The sequence below is a fragment of the Mustela nivalis genome (assembly GCF_964662115.1).
Source record: "Mustela nivalis genome assembly, chromosome: 10".
In the NCBI taxonomy this organism is placed as follows: Eukaryota; Metazoa; Chordata; class Mammalia; order Carnivora; family Mustelidae; genus Mustela; species Mustela nivalis.
Window position 1 is genome coordinate 30,113,513 of NC_139029.1, and position 25,586 is coordinate 30,139,098.

At 44.4% G+C, this 25,586-nt stretch overlaps 1 protein-coding gene across 11 annotated transcripts in view; it reads left to right on the plus strand.

Annotated features, from left to right (window-relative positions):
- The window catches only part of NFYC (nuclear transcription factor Y subunit gamma), a 69,725-nt gene that overhangs the window by 38,139 nt on the left and 6,000 nt on the right, over positions 1 to 25,586 (plus strand). For all 11 annotated transcript variants that reach the window (XM_082687095.1, XM_082687100.1, XM_082687093.1 and 8 more), the window contains 6 exons: positions 1,654 to 1,766; positions 9,395 to 9,466; positions 10,896 to 11,009; positions 14,802 to 14,897; positions 19,970 to 20,143; positions 23,524 to 23,682. In XM_082687095.1, coding sequence (XP_082543221.1) covers positions 1,662 to 1,766; positions 9,395 to 9,466; positions 10,896 to 11,009; positions 14,802 to 14,897; positions 19,970 to 20,143; positions 23,524 to 23,682 — 720 coding nt within the window. In that variant the 5' untranslated portion in view covers positions 1,654 to 1,661. The remainder of the gene's footprint in view (positions 1 to 1,653; positions 1,767 to 9,394; positions 9,467 to 10,895; positions 11,010 to 14,801; positions 14,898 to 19,969; positions 20,144 to 23,523; positions 23,683 to 25,586) is intronic.

The following is a 25,586-nucleotide window of genomic DNA, read 5'->3' on the forward strand; positions in this document are numbered from 1 at the left end:
CTCTGCCAGCATCTTGTCACTGGCATGTTAAACCTTTTAATTTTTATTTATTTGTTTAGTTACCTTATTTATTTATTTATTTATTTTTAGTGCTTTATGTATTTATTCGACAGAATCACAAGTAGGCAGAGAGGCAAGCAGAGAGGGGGAAGCAGGCTCCCTGCTGAGCAGCGATCCCCGGACTCTGGGATCATGACCTGAGCTTAAGGCAGAGACTTTAACCCACTGAGCCACCCAGGCACCCCTGTTACCTTTTTAAATAATTTCCCAGAATAGAAATTCTTAAGACCTCACTAAGTTTCTTATTCTTTGTGTTTAATTAAACTGTTTTCTTCCATTTAAGTATTTGTCAGATAAGCATTTCAGCCACCTGGAGTTTTTACTTTCCCCCGTAAATTTTATAAAACTACAATATTATCTTCAGTTAAAACTGGTACAGGGATCCTTATTCATCTTTCTCAGTATTTTTCAGCCACCTTTAAAGCTTTCCGTTGATGGTATGCTTTGGCTTTTCCGTTGATGGTATGCTTTGGCTTTGTTCCTGATAGAAAAGTTCAGGTAAGGAAAGAATTGGGAAGTAGTTTCAGTTCAGAGACTTGGTGCTACCCACTCAATTATTGGCCAAAGCTTCAGTGCTTCTGTGCCCTCTGAGGCAGATTAGCTTGAGGTGGAAGAAATAATAATCCACAGTAGCCTCAAAGAAATGGGACCACAGTATCTAAAACAAAAGAATAAAATGGGCTTCTTTAAGACTTGGGTTTACATTTCTGTACAGTATTAGTCATTGCAATGGACCCGTAAGTTACGGCATGGAGTGTGGGAAACCAAGGTGAGCTAGAAAAAAAACATTGGAGGGAATGGCATTGAAAATTGTGGACCAGATAGAGCACCAACCAAGTGCCCTTTTTGTCTCCTCCTAAGACGACATTAAAAGGTCTTGATTCAGGGGCGCCTGGGTGGCTCAGTGGGTTAAGCCGCTGCCTTCGGCTCAGGTCATGATCTCAGGGTCCTGGGATCGAGTCCCGCATCGGGCTCTCTGCTCAGCAGGGAGCCCGCTTCCCTCTCTCTCTCTCTGCCTGCCTCTCCATCTACTTGTGATTTCTCTCTGTCAAATAAATAAATAAAATCTTTTAAAAAAAAAAAAAAAGGTCTTGATTCACATTAAGATTTCAGTTTAGGGGCGCCTGGGTGGCTCAGTCGGTTAAGGCCTCTGCCTTCGGCTCAGGTCATGATCCCAGGGTCCAGGGATCAAGCCTCACATCAGCCCCTGCTGAGCAGAGAGCCTGCTTCCTCCTCTCCCTCTGCCTGCCTCTCTGCCTACTTGAGATCTCTGCCTGTCAAATAAATAAATAAAATCTTTAAAAACAATAAAAGATTTCAGTTTAAATTTCTACTAATTTTAGGTTTTCAAGTTAGAGCTCCTTGATAGTCTCTGTGGTAGTATAAGTTGGATAGAAGGGGAAACTTTTTCCATATGTTTTTGCTAACATTTAAGTCTGTGTTAAAAAACCTCTTCAGCAGGATTATATACCTTCTCAGATTGAAAAATTAAATGAATTAGTGAAAACAGCCATAAGGAAGGATATAAATAACCTGGACAGAAAGTCTGTCTTTATTACTTCTAATTTATCTCATGTGTGTGTTTGTTTGCAGTTGTCAAAATGTCCACAGAAGGAGGATTTGGTGGTACTAGCAGCAGTGATGCCCAGCAAAGCCTACAGTCCTTCTGGCCTCGTGTCATGGAAGAAATCCGGAATTTAACAGTGGTAAGAAAGAATGAGAAACTTGCAGAGTGTAAAGAGCTGTGAAATGCATAACCCAGTACTTAGAGTAAAACATTTTTAACCTCAAGCACATAAGCACAGTTCATTCCTGACCTCTGGGTGGGAACATGAAAATATAATTTACCTTAGATGAGGTGACTACAAGGATTTTTTTTTTTGTATCTTACTGGCTTTCCTTAGCATGTGGGTGGATAGTGGATGCTTTGACTCAGAGGTAGTAGCTTAATGTGAGGCATATCTTTTAGAGATGCAGAAAAGCAGAGCTCTCACCTTCCTTCACCAGCTATAGCTCATTTTTCAGTCCTAATTCAGTGGCTCTGCCAAATTTCTAGAATCTGGTAAACACTGTTGGACAGTTTATTCAACAACAAATCTATTGGAAGCAGGCGCTCTTTCTGGGTGTTAAACGATACACGTAGATGACGGTTTCTCAACAGCAGCTTTATTGGCATTTTAGGCTGGATAATTCTTTGTTGTGAGGGTCTATCCTGTGCACTGTAGGATGTTTAGCAGCATCTCTGGCTCATTAGATGCTAGTAGCAATCCTCCTCCAGTTGTGACAACCAAAAATACTTCCGAACATTGCAGATGTCTCCTGAGGGCTAAAATCATTTCATTGAGAACCACTGACTTAGAAGAATCAAATATTACCCTGGCCCTTGCAGAGCTTGCAGTCTAGTAATTACAATCAGAGTCATTTATTCAGTGAATATTTATTAAATACTTAACTGAGTCAGGCACAGTGATGAGTCTGAAGCAGTAAAAAGTCAAAGTGCTCTGGGACTACAGAGGACATAGTACTTAATTCTCCCTGGTTGAGTTAGGGAGGCTTTAAGTAAAGGGACATTTTTCTAGATACTGAAATAGAGAAGCATTCACAGGTTGGAAGGGTAGGCAAGTATATCTTAGGCAGAGAGTATGACATTCATTAAAGGCCTGGAGGCCCAGAGGGAAGGGTCTTAACGTTTTGAGGACCAGTAGGAAGTTCAGAGTAGCTGGGGGTTACTCTATGGGTAGAACAGTGAGGGTAGGAGTAGAGTGGTACGGCAGTGGTAGCAGGAGGTAATGCATTAAAATTAGAATATTTTCAAAGTGTAATGTTATTTCCTTAATGAAGAATGTTTCATTTGGTGCCATTTTAGCAAATACCAAAGGATCTGTCTGTTTTAGATGTGTCATTCCTGCCCTGAAGGCATTAGGCATCCTGGTAGAGCAGACACTGAACTCCTTAACGTAGCACTAACGTTGCACTTTCTTAAAGCTAGTGGCCTTTAAACCTCAAACATAGGAGGTCAGTTTGTTTACTCAACAAATACTTACTATCCACCTGCTGTGGCTGTGCTGGATACTGTGGATCTGGTAGCAAGCTGTACGGACAAGATCATTACACTCGAAGAACATGCATGCCTGTGGGGGAGATAAACTAGAAACAGGTAATGAGTAAATAAAATAAAACAACTTCTCTTTATAGTAAATGCCCCCAATGACTGTAGGGATTTAAAAAAAAAAAAAGGATTCATATTTTGATGTACTTGTGTGTCATGTTTGTTTATATGGGGTATTTTCAGCAACGGAACTTGGCTTGGCGTTTCTCACAGTGGCTTGTGTTCACAATGAATTTCCACTGAGAAGTCATTGTTTCTGTAGTGTGAAGGTGGTGGTTCTCTATACTGCCTCAGACGTAAGAGAGAGGAGCAAAAGAAATCATTAAGTAAAAAGTAGGGTATTTTGTTCATATTTTGAGTGGATGATCTCACAGTTAAGCTGCTGAGGTTAGTGTAGGAGTTGGACTGGCGTAAAGCTAGCGCCCTCGTGGGCTGTGGTGGGGTTAGGCCGGTGCTGCAGGTCTGCACTCCAGCTTGAGTGTAGAAGCAAAAATCCAGGATCAGGCAAGTGCCCAGATAAAGTCTTGGGGTTCCAGCTCAGCATTTAACTTTTCTGTATTTTAAGTTTTGATAGGTAAAAAACATATAACAAATGCACCATCTTAACAATTTTAATTAAAATGTGCAGTTCAGTAGTGTCAGGTATATTCACATTCTTGTGAAACCAATCCTAGGACTTTTTCATCTTGCAGAACTAAAACACTATACCTCTGAAACAGCAAGTGCCCTTTCTCTGTCTCCCCAGCCCCTGGTAACTACTTTCTGTTTCTGAATTTGGCCGCTCTGAGTACCTCACATAAGTGGAATCACATGATATTTGTCTTTTGCGACGGGCTTAGTTTCACTTAGCATAATGTCTTCAGAGTTCATCCATGTTGTAGCATGTGGCAGGATTTCTCTCCCTTCTGAAGCTGGCTAGTATTCCCTGTCTGTGTACCACATTTGGTTTAGCCATTCATCTGTCAGTGGGCATTTGGGTTGCTTCCCCCTCTTGACTGTAGTGAATGATGCTGTTATGCTTGTGGGTATTCAGATATCTCTTTGACACTCTGGGCTCTGATTTTTATTCGACTTGGTTTAATGTTCAGGTTTGATCACCAAAAAACCGGACTGTGGTGTTAACCAACTTTGATTATTTAGATAGCTAGCTAGTCTGCCAGACGTTCCAAGTGGGTTGTTTTGAGGGATTCAGTTTTAGTTCACATTTTATGAATCAAGAGAAAGGCCCACAGGGAGGATAGTTGTCTTTAATGATTCTTCTGTTGATGACCATGGTTTTCTCCCTTTGACGAAGATTCCTAGACCACTACCATGGGGTCTCTTACATCAGATGCTTAGAACAAAGGTTGGCATGTAATAGGTGCACGATAAATATTTGAATGAACCAGACTCCTCCATCTCAGCTTTAGTGTAAAACAACATCAATAGCAAATTCGAGTGAGAATGCTGTCTAGGAAAGCTGGGGCCCTCTTTCCCTTTTTAACACTCTTGCTTTTCCCTCTGCCTGTGGCTTATAAAGGCCTCTGTTTCTCTGACTGCCCCTCGGCCTGTGTAACGTGGCCAGATATTTGCGCGTTTAGCCTGTGCCTTTCCAGAACTCAGCAACACTTACAACCAGACTTTCTCAGATAAATCAGAGCCTCTTAGGTTGACATCTCAAAATGTCTAACAGATTTTTTAAAAATTCGTATGTTCAGACTGTCCAAACATAAATAAAACTTCTGAGAATATCCATAAGGTGTTGTGGTCTCCCTAAGACTGGGACAAAGATTGTCCAAGAAACAAACTGAAGTTTGCTAGATGATCTATCTCTTGATGTGTTGGGAACTCTGGCCTCAATCATTTTGCAATCGGTTTGCAAAAGCAATTTGTCTTTCATCTCCGCCTGGCCATTAGGTTCTTCTCACTCTTAAAAGGTGTTGTAATTATCCGTAAATCCAGGTCACGTTCAGCTGGGATTGAAGTTGGTTATAAATCATACCAAAATGATTGTATACTAGGATGATTGTGCAAAATACTGTATTCCTGCTCAGCAGAGCTCTGGGAACAATAATTAACAGACTTCTTGGCATTGAGTTTAACTCCTCCGAAGACCTCTTTGAAAGCAGGGAAGAAAAAGCTAACTTTGTATTTTGGGGGCAGGTGGGGAGGTGACAGTGCTGAGTCTTGAAAAATATCTCATCCCCACCCCATATTCCCTCCATCCCTTTCAGCCCTTGCTTAGCTGTAATTTGATGCATAGGCCACTTTCTTTTAATTGTCAGGTACATCTTTTCATTCTTTGGTGCCTTCAGATTGGACAAGGACATTTTTAACATTGCAGTCAAGCCAGATAACTATTTAAACAAGATCTTGGAGGTGGAAGTTGGTGGACTTTGAGAAAAGAGGTCTTGTGCTGTTTGAGCCCTTCCTGTAGAGCCATGCTGCTTAAAGTTTATTGTCTGCGCGAATCACACGGGAATCTTGTTAGAGTACAGATTCTGCTTTAGTACGTTTGGAGTGGAACCTGAAATTCTGGATTTCTTTTCAGCTTCCAGGTGATGGCATTGGTGGTCTAAGGAAGGACCTCACTTTGAGTAGCAAGGCTTTAACAATCCTCACTGTAGGTCATAGTCATCAGGAGAGTTTTCAAAACACATGATGCCTGGACTCCACTTTCTAGAATTTCTGTTTCAGTTACTCTGGGGTAGAGCCCAATCCTCTTGCCTTTTAAAAGCTCCCCAGGTGTTTCTAACAGACAGCCAAGGTTGAGAATCACTGCTTTGGAGAGGATCAGAATCTCGACTTCGCTGGAGTGCCTGACTGGAAAAGATTTCTCATCATTATTTGAAACGCCGGATATTCTTTAGAGCAGCCCGAGACCCATTGACTTTTCCTTGGCTCCAGATTCTCATTGAGTGAATTCAGACTTCTTGAAACTCGGCAGTTTCAGATGGCCGCATTTTTAATGTAGTTCTTTGGTTGCAGTCAGGAGCATGAGAATTTTCTGAGAGAAAATCTGTTTTTCTACCTTCTGATACCACTCCCAAGGGCAGGGGAAAAAAGTATGTGTCAGTTGTTCTTCCACTTGGATCAGCATCAGAAGTTAAATGGTATTCACATCATTTGCATGATTGCCAATGACAAGGGTCACTGAATTGAAAGGCAGTTAAGTGGACCTCAACCTATGGCTGGTGAGAGCATGCCCTCTCTAGTAAGCTTGCTGTAAACCCTTACACGTGACTGGAAAGCTCGGATGAGATTATAGAAGCCTGGGCTGTTGTCAGCAGTAATGAACCACACATACATATCTGCAGATCCACTTTTCTCACACTGCCCCTTGAGATCTCAGGATTTGGGGATCATGAGAAAGTTTCCTGAAAGAAAAGGTTTTTGAGGGGGAGACTTATAGCAAGGTTTTTTGTTGTTGTTTTTTTATTTGTTTGTTTTGTTTCTTTTTTGTCTTTTGTTTTTGGTAAATTTCTGTCTCATTTTATACCTTTGTGAGGTGGGACCTTTTATTGTTTCTTTTTTTTTTTTAAAGATTTTATTTATTTATTTGACAGAGAGAAATCACAAGTAGATGGAGAGGCAGGCAGAGAGAGAGAGGGAAGCAGGCTCCCTGCTGAGCAGAGAGCCCGATGCGGGACTCGATCCCAGGACCCTGAGATCATGACCTGAGCCGAAGGCAGTGGCTTAACCCACTGAGCCACCCAGGCGCCCTTATTGTTTCTTTTGATTGAAAAACAGTCTCATAGAAATTTTAAAAGTAATATTTTTCTCTTTCTCAGGTTGGGGAAGGAGGTCTTCTTATCACCTTTGGGTTTTGGTTAAAAACTTGAGAGCTGGGGCGCCTGGGTGGCTCAGTCGGTGAAGTGTCTGCTTTTAGCTCAGGTCATGAACCCAGAGACCCCGGGATCGAGCCCCAGATTAGGCTCCCTGCTCATCGGGAAGTCTGCTGCTTCTTCTGACCTGCTCCCCTCTTGTGTTCTCCCTCAAATAAAAAAAAAAAAAAAATCCCAAAGTCTTAAAATACATTGTTTAAAAAGTTCTATGTATGAATGAAATCATGATAGTATTTGTCGTTCTGTGACTGACTTATTAAAAAAAAAGAAAGGAAGAAATCTTAGAGCAGTTGTGTGGAAATACATAAATAAGCAAGCTGGGTGAGCATTGCACGTGCAAGCGAGTTATTAGGCCTTATGGCCATAATCTTGTGCTGTGCGTATCTCCTGGGAGGTCTTCCAGAGGAATTATCCCCAGCATTCTCTTGGCATTTCTGTTGAGCATCATCGTTTTGTGAGATCTGCCACACAAGAAGGAAGACCAGTGATTGTTTTCGGTGGTTAAATGTTTTTTTAAATCCCTTTAGGATCTGGCCCCAAGCCAGCATTCTCTTTCCCGCTGCTTCTGTCTGTACTAAGATCATACATCTGAAACTTAAATGACCATGTTTTTTGTGTTGCTGTCCTTCTGCTTTTGTCTGAATGACATTCTCCTACTTTTCCAACAAGCAAATTCTGTAACATCCCTTAGACACGGTTCAGATGTCAGCCCTTCTGCGGAGCATTTGCCAGTCCTCTCGTTCATTCCAGCCCCTCCCCTGCCTTCACCCCCAGCCGGTTATTTCCTTTCTTGTCCCTGTGGGATTTTACACCCTGACCCTACTATAGCATAGAGGGTTATAATATTTTTCTATGGCAGTCTCTAACAATTAAACTATAATCTGTTCAAAGGTAAGAGTAGATTTGCATCTTTTACGCAGTAGTGGGTCCCATACACTCACTCTTAGTTGAGTTGCATGAATGAGAAATGAGAACAGTAAATATATCCTGCTGTCTTTTTAGGGCGAGATTTTAATAATTTGAACTTGTAAAGCTCCTCCAGTCCAGGGTTAGTTCTAGTAGAGGCTTTATGGAAAATGTTTTACCTAAGCTGGGAAGGGAAAAGATAAAAAATTGGTGTTGGAAGTTTATAGAGGTGAGTGGTCCCAAGCTACTTGTTGGGTTTATGAGGAGAAATCCAGTGTTTCCGTGTACATTCTGTCATAATAAAGCTCTTCCTTCTGTAGTTATAAAAATGGATTCTGGGGAGGCTGGTGACCTTTTCCCAAAAGGCCCCACTGCCTTCTTTGGCATATAGTTGAGGGTTTCTGTTGTTGGTCTTGGAAAAGAAAGTTCACTTATGCATGTTCAGTATACCAAATCTCAGCCAATAGCTGCTCCTTCCATAAAGTGATGGTGCAAATTCCCCGGTGAGCACCTTGGGCTTGGTGAGTCACATTTCAGACCACTTACAGAATCTGGCACTTGACACCTGACCCAATAGAGGTTTCGCTGATTTTAGCCAATCTCTGCCTTTGCATCTTTCTCTTCACTGCAGCTTTGAAACCTAGAATTGATTTTTATTTCTAGAATTGCATCCATCACTGGGCATGTGTTTGAGTACCAGTAGTATCAGAATAAAAAAGGGCTTAAATCACAAATAATTGAAGTAGTGCTGGTCAGAAAGCCCTTTCCTAAAATCCTATCCACATTAAAGTTATGTGGTTTCCTCCCAGCCCAGTCTTGTTGGTTAAAGGAAAAAGTGCTAGGGCTGTTCTAAAAGGCAGCTAATCAATTCACCCTTTTTTCCCCCATACTCTTCCACTCCTGCCCCCACCCCCAAGCAAACTTTGGAGACAAGGCCTTTGCTGCTGGGGTGGGAAAGGCCCTCCTCCCTGCTTTCTGGTGTTAGTTTAGTGTAAAGGTCAAAAGTAGCCAGTGCTGGCCAGTACTGGCTGAAGACAGCTGTGGGTCACTGTGGTCTGGTGCTGCACCTTGCCCTTGTAGTCCCAGAATAGAATAAAGACCTGGCAACTTAAAGGAATGCCCCTGAGGCAAAAATCTCATTTTAACCTGCATATTGCAGACCTGGTAAGCTTTGTGGGGGAGGTACAGAGGAAACACTCATAGTGCATCTCTGTATTGTGCCAGCAAAGAATCTGATATTGTTTGGGTCTGCTTTTCATGAGGGTGCTGGTAGATGGCATCATAAATTTATTCTGAAACCCTTTAATTGCTTGAAGCTTTGCATGGGCTAAGAAGAATTTTGCTCCGGGAGTTGGATTCTCTTCTTTTAATCTGTACCTCTTCTCCTACTGTTTTTCCAAAAAGGAGGAACTAGGCCAGTCACAGTGTTTCATGGTGCCTGTCGTGCCCTGCTGGTTGTCCCCACCATTTATGTGCCTTTTGTTACTCATTTCAGAAAGATTTCCGAGTACAGGAACTCCCACTGGCTCGTATTAAGAAGATTATGAAACTGGATGAAGATGTGAAGGTGAATTCATATTCGTTTTTATTATTCATATTGAAGCTATGATGGTGGGTAGATTGTCGCTCCTTTTTGTAGTGCTCAAAGTTTAATTAAACAGAATGAAAATATCGTTATTGTCTCTTGCTTGTTTTATTTGGTTCCTGTCTAAAATTGTTAAGTGAGCCGAATTTGAACAGTTTTAATTATTATATAGTGATTCTCTGGAAATTAGGGATATCCTGTTTTCCAGATGTTGATAATATGCTGAGAGTTTGCTTTTTGAGTCACCCATCTTTTCACTGTTCAGGGTGAACACAAATCGTCAAATCAGCAGGACAGTGCATCTTCTCAATTAGCATCTTACTGCTGTCTCTACTTGTCAGTGTGAGCTCTAAGAAATGTTTAGGAATGATACTGCTCCCGTTCTAACTTTTCTGTCTGTGAGTTGTTTTATGTGACTTAACGCCTGTGAAAAGGTTTCCTTGCAAGTGGCTATTTTTGTATACCTAAGAGCCCACCTCCCATTTCAACTCCCAGAGAGAAAGTAACGCTCTCTTCTTATCACTCAAAACTAATAGTCCCCTGGGTTTGTTTAGAAAGCTAAGCTAACAGTTCACAGTAATTTCCCCTTTTATTAGCTCTCATTCCTTCTCATGGTAACCCTGTGAGATTTGTTAGGATAAGAATTATATAGTGCCATCATAAAGATATGGAAATAGACACAAAGGGGTCAAAAGTGACTCACCCAGAGTAAAAGAACCAAGATCCCAGTTCTTATCTCCTGCTTCCTTAACTCCAGACCTCTTCCCATGGCTCTGTCCTGCGCAGACCACCTCACCAAGGGTTCAAGACTCCTTGTTTGACCAAGAGCTTGAACTTCGAAGTCAGACATGACAAGGCAGCTTACATTACTTGAGCACTTACTAAATGCCAGGCCCTGTGCTGGGTGCTTTTACATGTATCACCTCATTTGATTCCTGCAGCAACACAGGAAGGTTGTGGGAAGGTTGTCTTCTTTTTCATTATGTGAAAAATGAAGCCCAGAAGGATGGGAAGCCTGAAATTTTATTTGAATCCATTGGCTCTCAAACTTACTATCTTTCCCCACATTGTCTCTCCTTAGATTAGAACCTAAACCCTGCCACTTACTGGCTCTGTGGCTATGGGCAAGTCACTTCCTCCTAAACCCTAGTTTCTTTGAAAGTCTCTTACGAAAATAAGAAAGTGCATGGTAGGTCCTAGAAAAGTAAGTATTCTTCCCTCTTCCTTTCTTCTACCAGCTATGTGCTTTGTCCCCGCTTGTGGATTTATTTTACCTTAGAATTTCTTGAGGCTGTCACCTTCTCATTTTCCAGACCTTGCCTCATTGTCCATGGCAGGACATGAGGCAAGGGACAAAACTGGTTTGAATGACATGCTGGTGATTGACAGGGAGGGCCTACGTCTGTTGCAGATGATCAGTGCAGAAGCCCCTGTGCTCTTTGCCAAGGCAGCCCAGATTTTTATCACAGAGTTGACTCTTCGAGCCTGGATCCACACAGAGGATAACAAGCGCCGGACTCTGCAGGTAACGTGGACGTCCATGGGGGACCTGGGCAAGCAGCTGTCTTTGCCTTAACCTGCTTCTCTTGCGTCGTTTTGGGCCAGAGATTGTTCTTCCTTAGATTTCTGGCAAACTGATGTGTGAAATTGGCATCTTCCTCCACTGTTTTGAGGCAGACTTAACCCTGTACCATAATAGTATTTCCCCACCAAGGATCTTCATTGCCAGTTCTTGTGGTTTTCACAGCTCAGTGGCTGAACTCTTCAGTTGGTGAGGTCTCCCCATAAACAGGCTAACAGGATACTAATCTATTTCCAGATGTAAACAGCTTCTGGTTGGAAGCCCTGAGAGACTCCAGGAAAGAAAGTCCCAGGAAGAATCCATCTCACCGACTTTATTTGCCCTTTTTGTTCCCTTCCTGGGAATCCTTTCCTTCTTTTTCATTTTCTTTTTATTTTAATACAGAAAAAAAAATTCATATTGTGTGAAGACCCTTGGTCATTGGCTCTAGAGGCCTTTCTCTTAACAGCCAGGCCCCAGTTCTTGGAGGAAAGGTTTCCCAGACATAGAGGAAGGGTGTGATAGAAGATATTGGCAGTCTTTCAATAACAAAGCCAAGAAAGTAAATTGTTTTCTCCTTTGTTTCCCATTACTTCCAAATTGAAGATGCATGCATATTTATTCTACAAATATTTATTGAACACCCACAATGTGCCAAGAGCTGTTCTGGGCTCTGGGGATCAACACACAAAACAGACCCAAACCCCAACCCTTGGGAAACCTATATTCTAGTGCAGCTAAACATGGCATACTTACTCGATGCTGCTTTGAAGGAAGCCTATGGCTCTAGAGAGATCCAGTTAAAGTTACCTTCAAGATCAGTTCAGATTAGGGGCACCTGGGTGGCTCAGCTGGTTAAACATCTGCCTTCGGCTCAGGTCATAATCCCAGGGTCCTGGAATCGAGCCCCACATTGGACTCCTTCCTCAGCAGGGAGCCTGCTTCTCCCTCTCCCTTTGCCTTCCACTCCCCCTGCTTGTGCTTTCTCTGCTAAATAAATAAATAAAATAAAGATCAGTTCAGACTAAAAAGTAAAATAAGCAAAACACTTGGACAGGCCCTTCAAAAAAGAAGATATCCTGGGATCCTCAGTTAAGACATTTGACTTCGGCTCGGGTCATGATCTCAGGGTCCTTGAGCTCAAGCTCCACGTCGGGCTTCCTGCTCAGTGGGGAGTCTTCCTGAGATTCTGTCTCCCCCTGCCTTTCCCGAGCCCTGCTCGCATGCGCTGTCGCTCAAATAAATACATAATCTTAAAAAAAAAAAAAAAAGATATCCAAATGACCAATAAGCATATGAATAGGTGTGCAACATCATTGTCCCTTGGGAAATAGAAATTAAAATGACAAGACACTGGTTTACACCCACTGGAATGGGGCTGACGGTACCACGTGTTGGTGAGGAAGTGGAGTGACTGAAACTCCTGTTGCTGGGCTGAATGTGAAGTGTATAATCACTCTGGGAAACTTTTTGGCACTTTATAATAAGCTTAAACATATCCCTGCTGTATGATACAGCCATCCCACTCCTGGATATATACCCCAAAGGGTGGACTTTGTTGTCTAAGAATGTTCATAACAGCCTTGTTTATAATAGCCAAAGACTGGAAACAACTCAAGTATCCGTCAAGATAGGGATATATAAACAAAAGGGATATGTTCATATAATGGGTTACTGCTGAACAGCAACAAAAACAATTGATCCATCCAGCCTGGGTGAATCTGAAAAAATTACCTTAAGCAAAAGAAACTGGAGGAGAAAATCATATAGTACATGATACCATGTACTGTCACCATCTGTGGTGATAGAAATCAGAGTAGCACTTCCCTCAGATTCGGGGGGCAGGCCGTTGGTTGGAAGGGTTAGAGGACACTTTATAATCTTATCTAGGTGATAGCTACCTGGCTATATGTATTTGTTAAAATTCATCAAACCTGTGTCCTTAAGATTCCTGTGTTTTACTGAATATGAGTATTCAGGAAAATATCACTAGCATTAAGAGAATGTTAAAAAGACCAACTTAAATATATTTGTGTTTCCCAAATACTGTAGAACACTTGGTGTATGTTTGGAGGTGCTCATTATTTTGTTCCCCGCCCTTGCTGCTCCCCAAGTTCCATCCATAGATGAGCGGTTTAGATAGCTTTGAGTAGGTGACATCATCAGGAATGTGATACTATATCGTACTGATCTTAAATGAGACCTGGCAGCCTTAAGATGCTCCCTGCTTCGGTTGGAGGTTTATTATCAAGCTGATGGTTGGCAAGAAGGGTGGATTGGAGTTTTGCATTTCAGTGGCTTGGGGCCATCACAGAGACAAGGGAAGGGAAAAACAGAAAATTTCCATCCCCTTTTCTTCTGTCTGGTGAGTCACCTCTTTAAAGATGTGATGTATAGAGATTGCTAGGCATTTCTGCTATCATGTTGACTTTCTCCCCCAATATTTTATTATGGAAAACATTCAGACATAAGCACATAGTGAGTACCTGTATACTCACCGCCTAAATCCTACTGTTAACAGTTTGCTCGCTTCATCCTATCTGTCTCTCTATCCATCGAGTCACATATTTTTTTTTTTAAGTGGCTCCACGCTGAGCCCCAACACAGGGCCCAAACTCATGACCCCAGGATACAGACTTGAGCTGAGATCAAGGTTGCTTAACTGACTGAGCCACCCAGACACCCCCATCTATTTTTAAATGCATTTCAAAGTTTACTTTGCCTAAAGACTTCAACACAGGTATCATTCACTAGAGTTCACTATATTGTTTCCTGTTTGTTTTGCTTTAAAATGATCATACAGTGAAAAGTACTCCTATCTTAAGGATACATAGTATGTTTAAAAAAAATTTTTTTTTAGTTTTTAATTTAAAAAAAAAACAACTAGTTTTATTATTTAAAGAAAGGGAGTATTACTTTTCGAATTCCAATGGAACCAGAGCTTGGTTTCAGAATCTTTTAGTCAGTTCTAGTAACTTCAGACTTCTGGTATTCATATCACATTAAACAAGACTTAAACCGTGGATTTAACATTGTGACTTAACTATTTATTTATTTAAAAGGATTTTATTTTTTTATTTGACAGAGGGACAGCAAGAGAGAGAATACAAGCAGGGGTAGTGGAAGAGGGAGAAGCAGGCTTCCCGCCGAGTGAGGAGCCTTATGCAGGACTTGATCCCAGGAGTTCAGGATCATGACCTGAGCTGAAGGCAGACGTTTAACAACTGAGCCACTCTGGCGCCCCTAAGTTGTGACTTTAAATTCCAAAATACAAATCATAGACTTGTGGGAACTAACATTCTACAGATCGATGAGTAGAAAATATTGTAAGAAGTTATTTAATTAGGATTTTCGTAGAGATACCAAAAGGTTGTAAGACTGAATAATAGCCTAACCTTGCTAACCACACAAGAAACAGAAACGTGCCCATTGAGATTGCTAGATTTGTACGAACTTAGCTGGAGTACGACAGTTTAAAAGCTGTGGAGAGGACTTGGGGTAGGATCCGGCAGAGGTGGTTGTTGTAATTGGAGGCTCAAATACCCAGTTTGTAGAGCATGAACTAGGTGCATATCTTCTTTGTCAGTGTCTGCCCATCAAGTCTGACATGAGATTTATGAGTTTGGCTGTGCTTATTTCAGCTATAGCCTTGGCTGTGGTCATTGAGTTTGGCTTAGAAGTCATGTGAAGGGTGTAAAGCCAAGTGAACTAGTTTCTTCCCAGGCTAATTTTTAACCCTGCTTTCCTTTGTTACAGAGGAATGATATCGCCATGGCAATTACAAAATTTGATCAGTTTGACTTTCTCATCGATATTGTTCCAAGAGATGAACTGAAACCTCCAAAGCGTCAGGTAAGCTTGGACGGCCTTGCTCCTGCTTCTGACTGAAGAGCACCTTGCACACTCGGGTCAGATACGCTCCTTTTCCTCTCTCAGCTCAAGTCATTTGCTGTTCCTTTTGCTTTTCTTTGTTTAGACCAGATCCATCCTTAACATCTCCCTCTGTTACTCATTTATGGATACTTTTAACTCAGTGCCTCTGAGGTGGTATTTCAGTGAAAGTAGACAAAATAAGAATTAAAGAGAAGTTACAGACAGTAAAGTGAAGCTCTTTTCAAGGTACCGTAGAGAGTCTCTCAGAGTTCTTAACACGGAATGGGAGAACATTCGTAGCAAGGTACAGATTTTAGATTCTCAAGATTTAAAGAAACAGCTTCTCTGCGTGCACAGTGGTGTTGGAGTGAATGGACTTGGGTTTTCTCTTACTCTGGATTGCAGTTCTCTGTGTCGTGCTTGAGCTATACATTAGATCACCTGCTAGGGTTTCAAAAATACTGGCGTCCAGTCTTCACCCCACACCAGCTGAATCAGAATCTGTGTTGGGGGGGAGGCCCAGGTCACAGTACTTTTTAAAACTTTTCAGATGTTTTTCATGTGCGGCCAAATTTGAGAACCACCACTTAAACCGTTTTCCAAGCAATCACGGGAAAGAATGTGACTATCTATCTCCGCCTCTCTTTTGCCTGCCCCTCTCTAGAGATCACACTGACTTTTTTTCAGCACCTTGGGTGCATCAAACTCTTAACTGCAATTTTAATAGACCCCTTTCCTGTATAGCTCATTATTTGAGGCATGCGGATTACATGACTTGGTAGGTGTGGTTAGAGACGCTTGAGGAATAGTGGCAGTGTCCGGCAGGAGCAGAGCTGTGCTTTTGTTCCGCTTGCTTTATCTTGTTAATGAAATTTTGAGTGTTTTTAATGAATTATTTCATAATATATTATCCTTAGAACAGAGTCATTCAGTGACAACCATTCTCCCATGCTGTCTCGCACTAATAACCAGCCAGGAAGTGTAGAAGTGCGCATCTTAAAGGACATCTATAATCCTGACCCTGCCTGGGGGCCTTTGGATCAGCAGGCCCTCTGTCCCCTCCTTGTTAGAGCAGGGCGCCTCACTGCGGCTCCGTTCTTTCTGGGCAGTCTTTGCTACTGTAAACATCCTTGACTGGAAGCTGTAAGGTGTTCAGAGGAGCTTTCAGTCGGATGTTTACAGCGGCAGGCTGCCACGGTCGTCCCCAGCTGCGCAGCGCCTTTGAAACCATTGCAGGTTTGTGCCCACGGGCTCAGTTCCTCGTCTTGGGGTGTTTCCCTCCTCTCTGAGAAGTCCCTGCCACAAGAACTCAGACCACTTCTCTTCCTCCAAAACAAATGCTACCACGCCCCTGCTCTCCTTGTTGGAATTTGTTTCAGAAACCCCCTTTAAAAACAAGGTGGTGAGAGCCCTGTGACAAAATCAGGCCTTGTGCTAACGCCTACTCATTCTCTTTGGGCTGTCTGCTGAACCAAGCGGCTGGAGGGAAGGGTCGTGTCCTGTCCCTTCCTCGGTTCCTCAGTGCCTGGCGCTCTCGCAATGTCAGATAGCTAGCTCCTAGTTCCGTCCTAGCCTGACCGTAGTGCTGTGATCCATTCCCTTTTAAAGTGTGTCTAGCTGAAACAGCTCCTTGCTGCCTGGATTCAGGTCTTTGTAGGTGTTCAAGCCATTGATTGGAGTCCTACTGGGGACAGCTGCTGCCTGGCCTTTGAAAGGTTGAGATTGCTGAAAGCTGGCCTGAAATTCTAAGATAGCACTTTTAATCCTCTGTAGACATGAAGTTTTCCCCAGCTCCAAATTGGCTGGCACCTCCTTAAGTCCTTTAAAAGCGCCTACTCTCCAAAACTCACCCTTTCTGAAGGAGGCAGCAGTTCATTGTGGCTACTGAAGCGAAAGTACTTTTTTCAGTCTGGGGCTGGCTGCACAGCTCCATAGTGATGGCCCGAGGATGGGGTGCTGCTCATTCTCTGACGTCTGTCAGTCTCCACTTCTGAAAAGATTCCGAGAGCAAGCCCTCTCTGGTCAGGGAAGCCAGTGTGAAAGCTGGGCAGATGCCCTATCTTGAATTGATCCAGTCATTTGGAGATTGTTTTAGCACAGGGGGTAATTCCCCACTGCCAGGGAAAGAAACTAGCCAGAAATATTGAGGTGTAGATCTAAGGTCCTTGACTTCTTAGAGATGCTTGGACATTTCTCTTGTTCTTTGGGGAAGCAAGTAGACTGTTCAGAAGCAGAGGGTAGTTGAAGCTGACTTCTACCCCACTAAAGCTATGAGTTGAAAGTTCCTGCCCATTGAAATGTCATTTTCTCTTCACCCATTTCTTTAAACCAAGCATAATCATTCCTTTGCTAGCTTGCCCTCCATTGGCCGGATGAGTCTTCATGATGCAGAAGAACCTTAGATGTGCCTCCTTCCATCCCAGTGATTCGAGAGCAGTCACGCCTGATCCTCAAAACACTGCTCTGAGCGCCTCTCCTTGGTACTTCCTGAGTGTCCTGGGCACTGCCTGTTTCCCGAACAAGAAGGTGTGGCAGGCAGGATAGGAGAAGCTGTTTACGTGCTGTCACCATTTTTGGCAGGAAGTATTTTGGCTTCCAAAAGGGCTGCTTCAAGGAACTGCTTTTTGTTTGGCAGAAAGACTATATTCACTTGCAGGTTAGTTGCAGTGCGAGAGAACTGGAGACAAATCACAGGTCAGGTCTGGGAAATGCCAGTTTCTCCCTCCTCCCTGACTTCCTTCAGGTTGGTTCTGGGGAAGTCTCAATCCTCTCCACCCTCTCATTTACCCGAGAGCTTTTGTAAGTTAGGTCTAGAGTGTAGTGATTGATGTTTTTTACAAGATGGGAAGGGCATTCTCAGTGGAAAATAAATGCATTGAACCTATTTCAAGACCTTTAAATAGGTTGGCAGTTGGCAGTTGGCGTCTGTTTCTTGGTTAAGAGAGGGTATCAGTATTTATCCCTTCTACAGCCAAGAGCTAGTTGAAGGGTGAATGAGACACCTTTCAGGATCCCCAAGAGCTAAGGGAAAATGTCTCTATATACATAATATTTATAATGGTAAAATGTCGAGTTGAAATAGAGCTGCTGTTGTCACAGTTACATTGTTCTGGGGACTGAGACTTAGATGAGAAAAAAGGGGACCTCCTTTTTCTTCTGCCTCAGTGTGATTACATTCAGGGTTCGAACTGTTTGGGTCTGAAGCACAGAACACATTAATAACCTAGAAAATTCATTTATGTCTGAGAACTAGCTCAGAAACCCAGAAGGTTAAAGTGTCTATTGAGGCTGGGTGGGTGGCCATTAGGGAATCTTGTGATGCCGGGACCCCAGTTCCTGAAAGGCTAGATGTCAGCAGTCCTAATTCTAGTATCTGGGGCCCCCCAGTCATGCCCTGTTCTGTAGGGGCATAAAAACTTCTCCCTACATCATGGCCACAGAATCCTAGAGGTAGCAAAAGAGAGTTTAGGTACTTTTTTTCTGTTGGTAACAGCTGTTGAGTTCAAGAGAATGTGTCATACTACCAACTCAAGTTTTTAAAAAGCACTTTCTGGGGCACCTGGATGACGCAGTTGGAAGAGCATGCAACTCTTGATCTTGGGGTTGTGAATTCAAGCCCCATGTTGGGAATAGAGCTTACTTTAAAAAAAAAAAAAAAAAAAAAACTACTTTCCTACCTGCAGCTCTCTGTCTGACTCCTATAAATAATCTGTCATTCAGCAGCCTCTGCTACATACCTTACAAGGAAATGAATGGCTGGGACATTGGAGAGCAAGAGAGAGTTGAGCCCTCAAAGTGCTCTCACCCAAGCAGGGAAGGCAGTGAATTTGATAAGCAGGTACACCAAAGTGTGGTGAGGAAGGGACTGTGCAACGTAGATTGGGACTCCTAACCTAGTGAGGGTACGCAGTCAGTACCGCCTGTGTCACTGTCACTTTGGGGAGCTTTTGAGGCAGTCCACAGCATCTCTATACCTTGAAGAAGTATCTTTTCCTCTTTTCTTGAACCTGGCAAACTTATCCCAGAACAAGGAAGTGAGTAAATTAAGCTAATTTTCTGCTCAGCCCGCCCGAGTGGTTGTCTGTTTCTGTTGTTTTTGTTGTCCCAGGCAGGGGCACCGTGTGTCACAGGGCCCTCCGAAGCAGACGCCGACCTCTGTGTCAGTGGTCAGGGGCCCACCAACCCTGGACCCCAGGCTCTAACCATGCCGTAGTGTGTGTAAACATCCTACACTCTCAGCTGTGAGCTCAAGGTGGCTGGGAGAGGGTTGTTTACTCCTTCTGCCATGGAAAACGTCAGCTGAAGAAGGAACGGTCTCGTCATCCAGCAGATTGGACCGAATGCGACCTCCCTAGTCAGCTAAGGCTGCCCCCTCAGCGGAAAGCTGTCCCTCAGACCCCCCTGGGTTGCTGTGGCTAAGTACAACCAGAACCAGACATGATGTTGGATAGACGTGGCCCTCTGTGACCATAGTGCTTTTGACGTACTGTGAAAAGCTGGGCACTTGCCTACCGGTGCTCTCAATCCTGACATTCAATTCTTAAGTTCCAGCCCAGGAAAAGCCCTGTTTCGCTTTCTCCTGCTCTGTCCCTCCAGAGCTGGCAGGCCCCAAATAAGGAAAGTGCTGCCTATTTGGGACATTGGGGGCCAGCCTGAGAGCTTGATGTTTGGGTAGCATCTTTCCAGTGCTCGCAATTAGCACCGTCTGCAGATCACAGGCCTTGACAGCGTTTACTGACAAGCACTGCTGGTGCGTGGTTTTTAGTTACGGTAATTATTTGCCCATTTGCAACTCATCACGCAATGGGTGATTACTCTGTACTTCAGAAAATTGGCTGTATGTTTTGTGAAGCCTATGGAATCTGTTATTTTTAGTTTGATATAGCACAACTGGGCTCTTCGAATTCCACTTTCCTTTGGCTTCAAATGTGGAGAGCTCAGCATTCAGCAGGCAACTGCACAGAGTCCGTCTGGGGGAAGAATGGAAATTCACTGTGGCGGCTGCTGAGTCAGTTCTTTTCCTCTTACCTGCCTCTCCTTCTACCCCACAGGAGGAGGTGCGCCAGTCCGTGACTCCTGCCGAGCCTGTCCAGTACTACTTCACGCTGGCTCAGCAGCCCGCCGCCGTCCAAGTCCAGGGGCAGCAGCAGGGCCAGCAGACCAGCAGCTCCACAGCCACCATCCAGCCTGGGCAGATCATCATCGCACAGCCTCAGCAGGGCCAGGTCCGTGAGCTGTATGGGGTCCCCGCCAGCAGGACCGTGCTGCTTAGGTGTAGGATGGAAAAGGCCTGGCCTGGGCGGAGAGGCAGGCCAATCATTATAGGGCACTAGACTTGAAGTTCTGGAAACTTGGGCTTCTCCCCATCACCCAGGTGATGTGTCACCTTACCCTCGGGGTCCCAGTTTCCTCAGGGTCAAATGAGAGTGCAGTGAATGAGACACCCGTCAGGATCCCCATGAGCTAAGGGAAAATGTCTGTATTGTGCCCCATGAAGAGTAGTGACATCGCCATAGAAGGTATTGTAATTGGACCCCATGGCTGCTGTTAGGAGATTAGGCATTGTTACCAGCTTGCATCCCTCTCTTCCCCTTCTCCCCATCATTTCTCTGTTGCACCACGGTTGTGTCAAGTGACCTCTTTTTACAGTAGCAGTCAGAATATTCTCTCTCCCTAGCAGTATTATGAAAGCATTGTGAATCCACGTTTGTTGGGAGTCATGAGAGGCTGTAGAGAGCTCTGTTCTCTGAGCTCCGAATCCAAATTCTCTGTCAAGCATTAATTTATTCACAAAACATTGAGTCCTATCCTATGTGCTAGGGATAAAGCAGTCCCTATTTTTAAGAATTTTCACAATCTAGTAGGGTACAAATACTTAAAGATTAAAATACCACCACATGGGAAGTGTAAGAAACTCTTAGGGGTGTGTAAAGGGTGTTATGGGATCACATCAAAAGGGATATCTAGGGGATGCCTGGGTGGCTTAGTCGGTTAAACGTCTGCCGTCAGTGCAGGTCGTGATCCCGGAGTCTTGGGATCCAGTCCCACATCGGGCTCCTTGCTTCTCCCTCTGCCTGCCACTCCCCCTGGGTGCTCACTCTCTCTCTAACAAATAAATAAATGAAATAAAATCTTAAAATTATATATATAATTAAAATATATATAATAAAAATTATATATACAATCTCTATATATAAAACAACGTGAGGGAAGTGATAGAAGCAAGTGTCAGAGAAGGTTCCCTGAAGGGAATAATACAAGTCTTAGAGGGAGCAGTGGTAACGAATCAGATAAAGAGGGGGAGGAGGGCTTTCTGGAAGAGAGCAAAGCACGGGCAAAGGCAGGAAACTGCACAGGGAGTGTTGGGAAGACACAGTCAGCATGGGGGACATTTAGGCAAGTCTGAGAATAGAGGCAGAGGACACTGATAGCCTTGTGTCTGTGGGTAAGAGCTGGGTTTGCCTAGAAGAAACAAATTGGGGCAGAGGTAGATTTAAATATTAATGAAGATTTTAGAATTTATTCCCTGTCTCACTTTTTAATTCATATAACAGAAGTTTTAAGGTGCTTTCTCTTCGCCAGACACAGCTAGGCAGGAGAGGTTCAAAGATGATTGCAGCCCAGTCCTTGCTTCAAGGCGTTCACCATACCATGCCTAAGAGACCTTCTTTGGCTAATGCTGTGCCTCTGCGATGGTGAGAGCTTTCCCTGCCAAAGCCTTTATCCCTTTACAGAGCAAACTTCAAGGGAGTCCACCAGGCACAGGCTCTGATTGGCTGAACATCCTAAGAAGCTCGTGGCTGTTGTGCTCTGACAGCAGGGCACTCCATACGTGATTTGACAGATGCCATGCTAACACAAGCCTTCATTTTCCTGAAGTGATTTAGAAATACCTTGGAAATCCTCTTGGGAAAATTGAGTTGATAGAGTACAGTGATGAGTTGGCAGTATGCATTTTTTTTTAGTCAGCAAGAATTTCATCTCTCCTCTTCGCCACCTCAGACTGGCTCAGCTTGGAGCTGATGAGGCCTACGGAGATGGTGAAGTTGGTCTCTGCCTGGGTCTCCCAGCCATTCTGTGTCCTGCTGCTTCAGGGTGGCCTTGTGCTGTGTCACCCCTCCTTGGACCTGTAGTAATGGCTATTTCAAGTTGAGTTCAGGTAACCTTTGCGGGACAGAATACTTACTAAGTGGGAAGGAAAGCATATTTTGGTAAAGTGAATCCTGTGTGTTCTTTCATAAAATTGGAAACTTCTATTCCTGGAGGTCGGGGGAATAGGCTGAGTTGAGAATGCTGGTGTGAGATTGGGAGGTGTTTCCTGTTGTCCCAGCCCACCCACCACATGTGTTTTTACATAGATCCCTCTGTCCTCTTTCCTCCCGACCTCCAGGTCATAGTAAGTTCTCCTTACCTAGTAATCCTGTGAATCTCAACTGTAGTTCCTAGAACACGTCCCCTTCTCCTGTAACTTCAGATGCACAGGAGACCTGTGCGGTTAGAAACGTAAGAGCATCAGAATAGCAGCATCGATAGAAGCCCAGGAGCCACTGAGACTCGCAGCATCTTCTTACTGAAGTGATTCAGAATTCAGAGTGGGGAGTTGTAATCCCAGAACCGGGGCATTGGGGGTGTAGGTGTGGTGTTTAAAAGATCGCACCCCTTCCCCCGCCCCACCACCATTGCCACCGTCGCCATGGCCCACTGCTCCCCACCCCCTCCCCCAGCAGATGAACAATATGTACTGGTCTTCCCTGCTCTGGGTAGTCTGTAAGGGTCCCATCTGGGACCCTTTTGAAATTTTGAAGTTTTGAAATTTGAGCAAGTGACTGCCCAACCCTTTTGACAGTTCAAGTCTATCGTCTCTCAAAGGAGTTAAGTTTCCTGGAACTGCAGTCCATGAAGTGTGTATGAGAGACAGTCTGCCAAGTGAGGGATGTTGGACAGAAATTTCTTAAAACTAAGGTTCCTGTTTCTAGAGAGTTCAGCTCTTGCTTGATTAAATTCGGTTGCTCAGGGATAGCCTCAGTGAGCATCCAGGTCTTTGTGGTGTTTGCCTGTCCCATGCAGAGCCGTGCTTGATCTGGCCAGTGTAGGCTGCGGTCATTCTGCTCGCGTGAGGCCGGCGTGCGCTTCATCTCCTCCCAGTGTCGCATGCTAGAAGGGAGCCTGAGGTCCTGAGCTTCGTAAGTTCATTCTGACCTCACTCTCCATTTAGTTGGCTCTCCACATTCACCTGCTCCACAGTTGACCTTGGCCATGCCTCCAGTGAGCTGTCATGGTTGCTTTGGATTCTTTTGTACCACATGTGCCTTCCTGTCACTGAAGGGGCTTTGGGAAGCTGCAGCATTTGAACCATAGAGGTGTTTGGGGCCTGGGCAGGTATTCTGTACTGTGAGCCTAAAAATCTATGTGGCATTCTCCCGTCTTTTATTTCAGAGAGTAACTTCAGCCGTGCTCTAGGCCCAGAGGACTCTGAGTATTTTTAATTAGTGTTAAGATGAGATTAGGGAACCACGGACGGGGTTTGCTCCTAATTAACTGCTCCTGAGCCCCTACGGGCCCTGAGCTGGGGTTGAAGCCATTTTCTCCTCACTCTTCTTTCCAGACCACACCCGTGACCATGCAGGTGGGAGAAGGCCAGCAGGTGCAGATTGTTCAGGCTCAGCCCCAGGGTCAGGCCCAGCAGGCCCAGAGCAGCAGTGGGCAGACCATGCAGGTGATGCAGCAGATCATCACGAACACAGGAGAGATCCAGCAGATTCCGGTAAGCCCCGCTCGGCCTCTCCCCCACCCCCCAAGGCGCTGAGCTTACACGCGCACACAGAATATCATGTCTACCCGTGTGTGTATGTGTACATACATTTCTCTAAATGATATCCCTGTTAACCCAGACCACGACTTGCTTCCCTGTACACTCACTGCTTTTCTTTAATCCAGCTCGGGTTCACCACTGCGGGGCAGCTCCTTTCGATTTCCCTGTGCTCCACCTACGCTGAGAGTGCTCGTAACCACTATTTCATGCCAAGACCCAAAGGCCCCGTGAGGCAGTCCTGTCTTTTGATTAGCAGAGAATAAGAGGGAGGTGTACAGGGAAGGCCATAAATACACTTGTTGCATATTCATGAGTCAGTTCCCAGTGGAGCCTGCAGCAAAGTATATTTTTGGCTTTCATTTAACTTATCCATCCCTTCACTGTGGACTGCTGCTTCCTGTACGCCTTGCGGGATTTCATTTCTTGGATTTGTTGGCTTTTTACTTGTTCTTGCTCTTTTGTAAAAAATGTCCCATCTTAACACTTGCTATCTATACATTGGTCATTTTGCCACCCAGAGATGTAGAGAGAGAGTGACGTGAAGCAGTCCTTCCATTTCCTGCCCCTTGCCCTTCCTGTTGTAAATGACATGTAGGCAGATAGAGAAACTCCCTTGGACTTGGTTAACCACTTCCTCTTTGAAAAAAGCTCCATTTTGGGGACGGTTCTTATTAACAGAGTAATAGACCAAGAGAAAACTGAAGGAAAGTGGAGTGTGTGTGCCTCTGTGTATCTTTCTGTTGCCCCTCTCTCCTTTCCTCCCTTTCTTGTGCTTTTGGTGCACTCTCCCTCTGCTAGAGCTTGCTCCCTCTCTCTCTTCGCCACCCCCCCCCCACACGCACACACACAGATCCGTCATTTCCAGGTGCCTTGCCTCACTGTCTCAGCACTAACCCCAAAACCTCTCTTGAATGGTTCGTTCTCCATTTTACATGTGAAGGTGCCAGAACAAGTTCACTTAAGCCAGAGAAGAGGTCCCCCCCTTGCAGTAACTTTAACTCAAGTCTTTCTGACTCCCAGTCACAGAGCTTTAGCCCAGATTTGTTGCGGAATTCGCTAGTCTTAGATTACTAATGCAGGAGTCTGCATTTCCGAATTCCTCGGAGTGCTCACCCCAATAGAGAGGACCTTCAGGAAGGAAACTTCGCTTCTCTTTTAAAAGCCTAGAGGGCAGGCATTTTTGTCCTAGACTTAACATCAAAAAGCTGTCAGGCTCCCTGGACCTGTCTTTGTGGTGGAAGACTGAGGGCAGAGTATCACCAGATGTCTCAGCCTAAGTCTAAAAGAGGAGCTACTTGCTCCTAAGAACTGCTTGGAACTATCTGGCTCACAACTTTTCAGTCCCATCTGAGTTTCTGCAAAGAGCTCTCTCCAGCTGGGACATGTAAAATCCCTGTGGCTGTCAGGACACCTTCCCTGTTCTTGGGACAAGGCTGTAGTCTTTCATCCTGTGTTCCTTGGCTGGAGCTCTGGTGATTCCTGGGACCAGCCACCATCAGTCCCAGCAGATGAGGCTTCCCAAGCCTCCACCCAGCTGCCCTCATCCCCAAAAGGTACTTAGTGCTGTTGCCTGGAAGCCACCCTATAGGACTTAGAGCAGGGCCGTCTGGGCCTGCATCACAACTTCCCAACAAGTTGGCATATTCTCAGAAAGAAATGACCACCCATCACACTATCTTGGTCCGTCTCCTGTGAACCAGAGTCTTAAAGGGTTTACATTTTTTGTGCCTCCATTTTGCCATAAGTGGACAGTTCTGGAATCTGGTCTACCAAGAACTTCCAAGAACCACACAAACTACCAAGTGTTAGTCTTTTCTTGGTGACTCAGATCCTCTTTGAGGCTGAAGTTGCAGAGA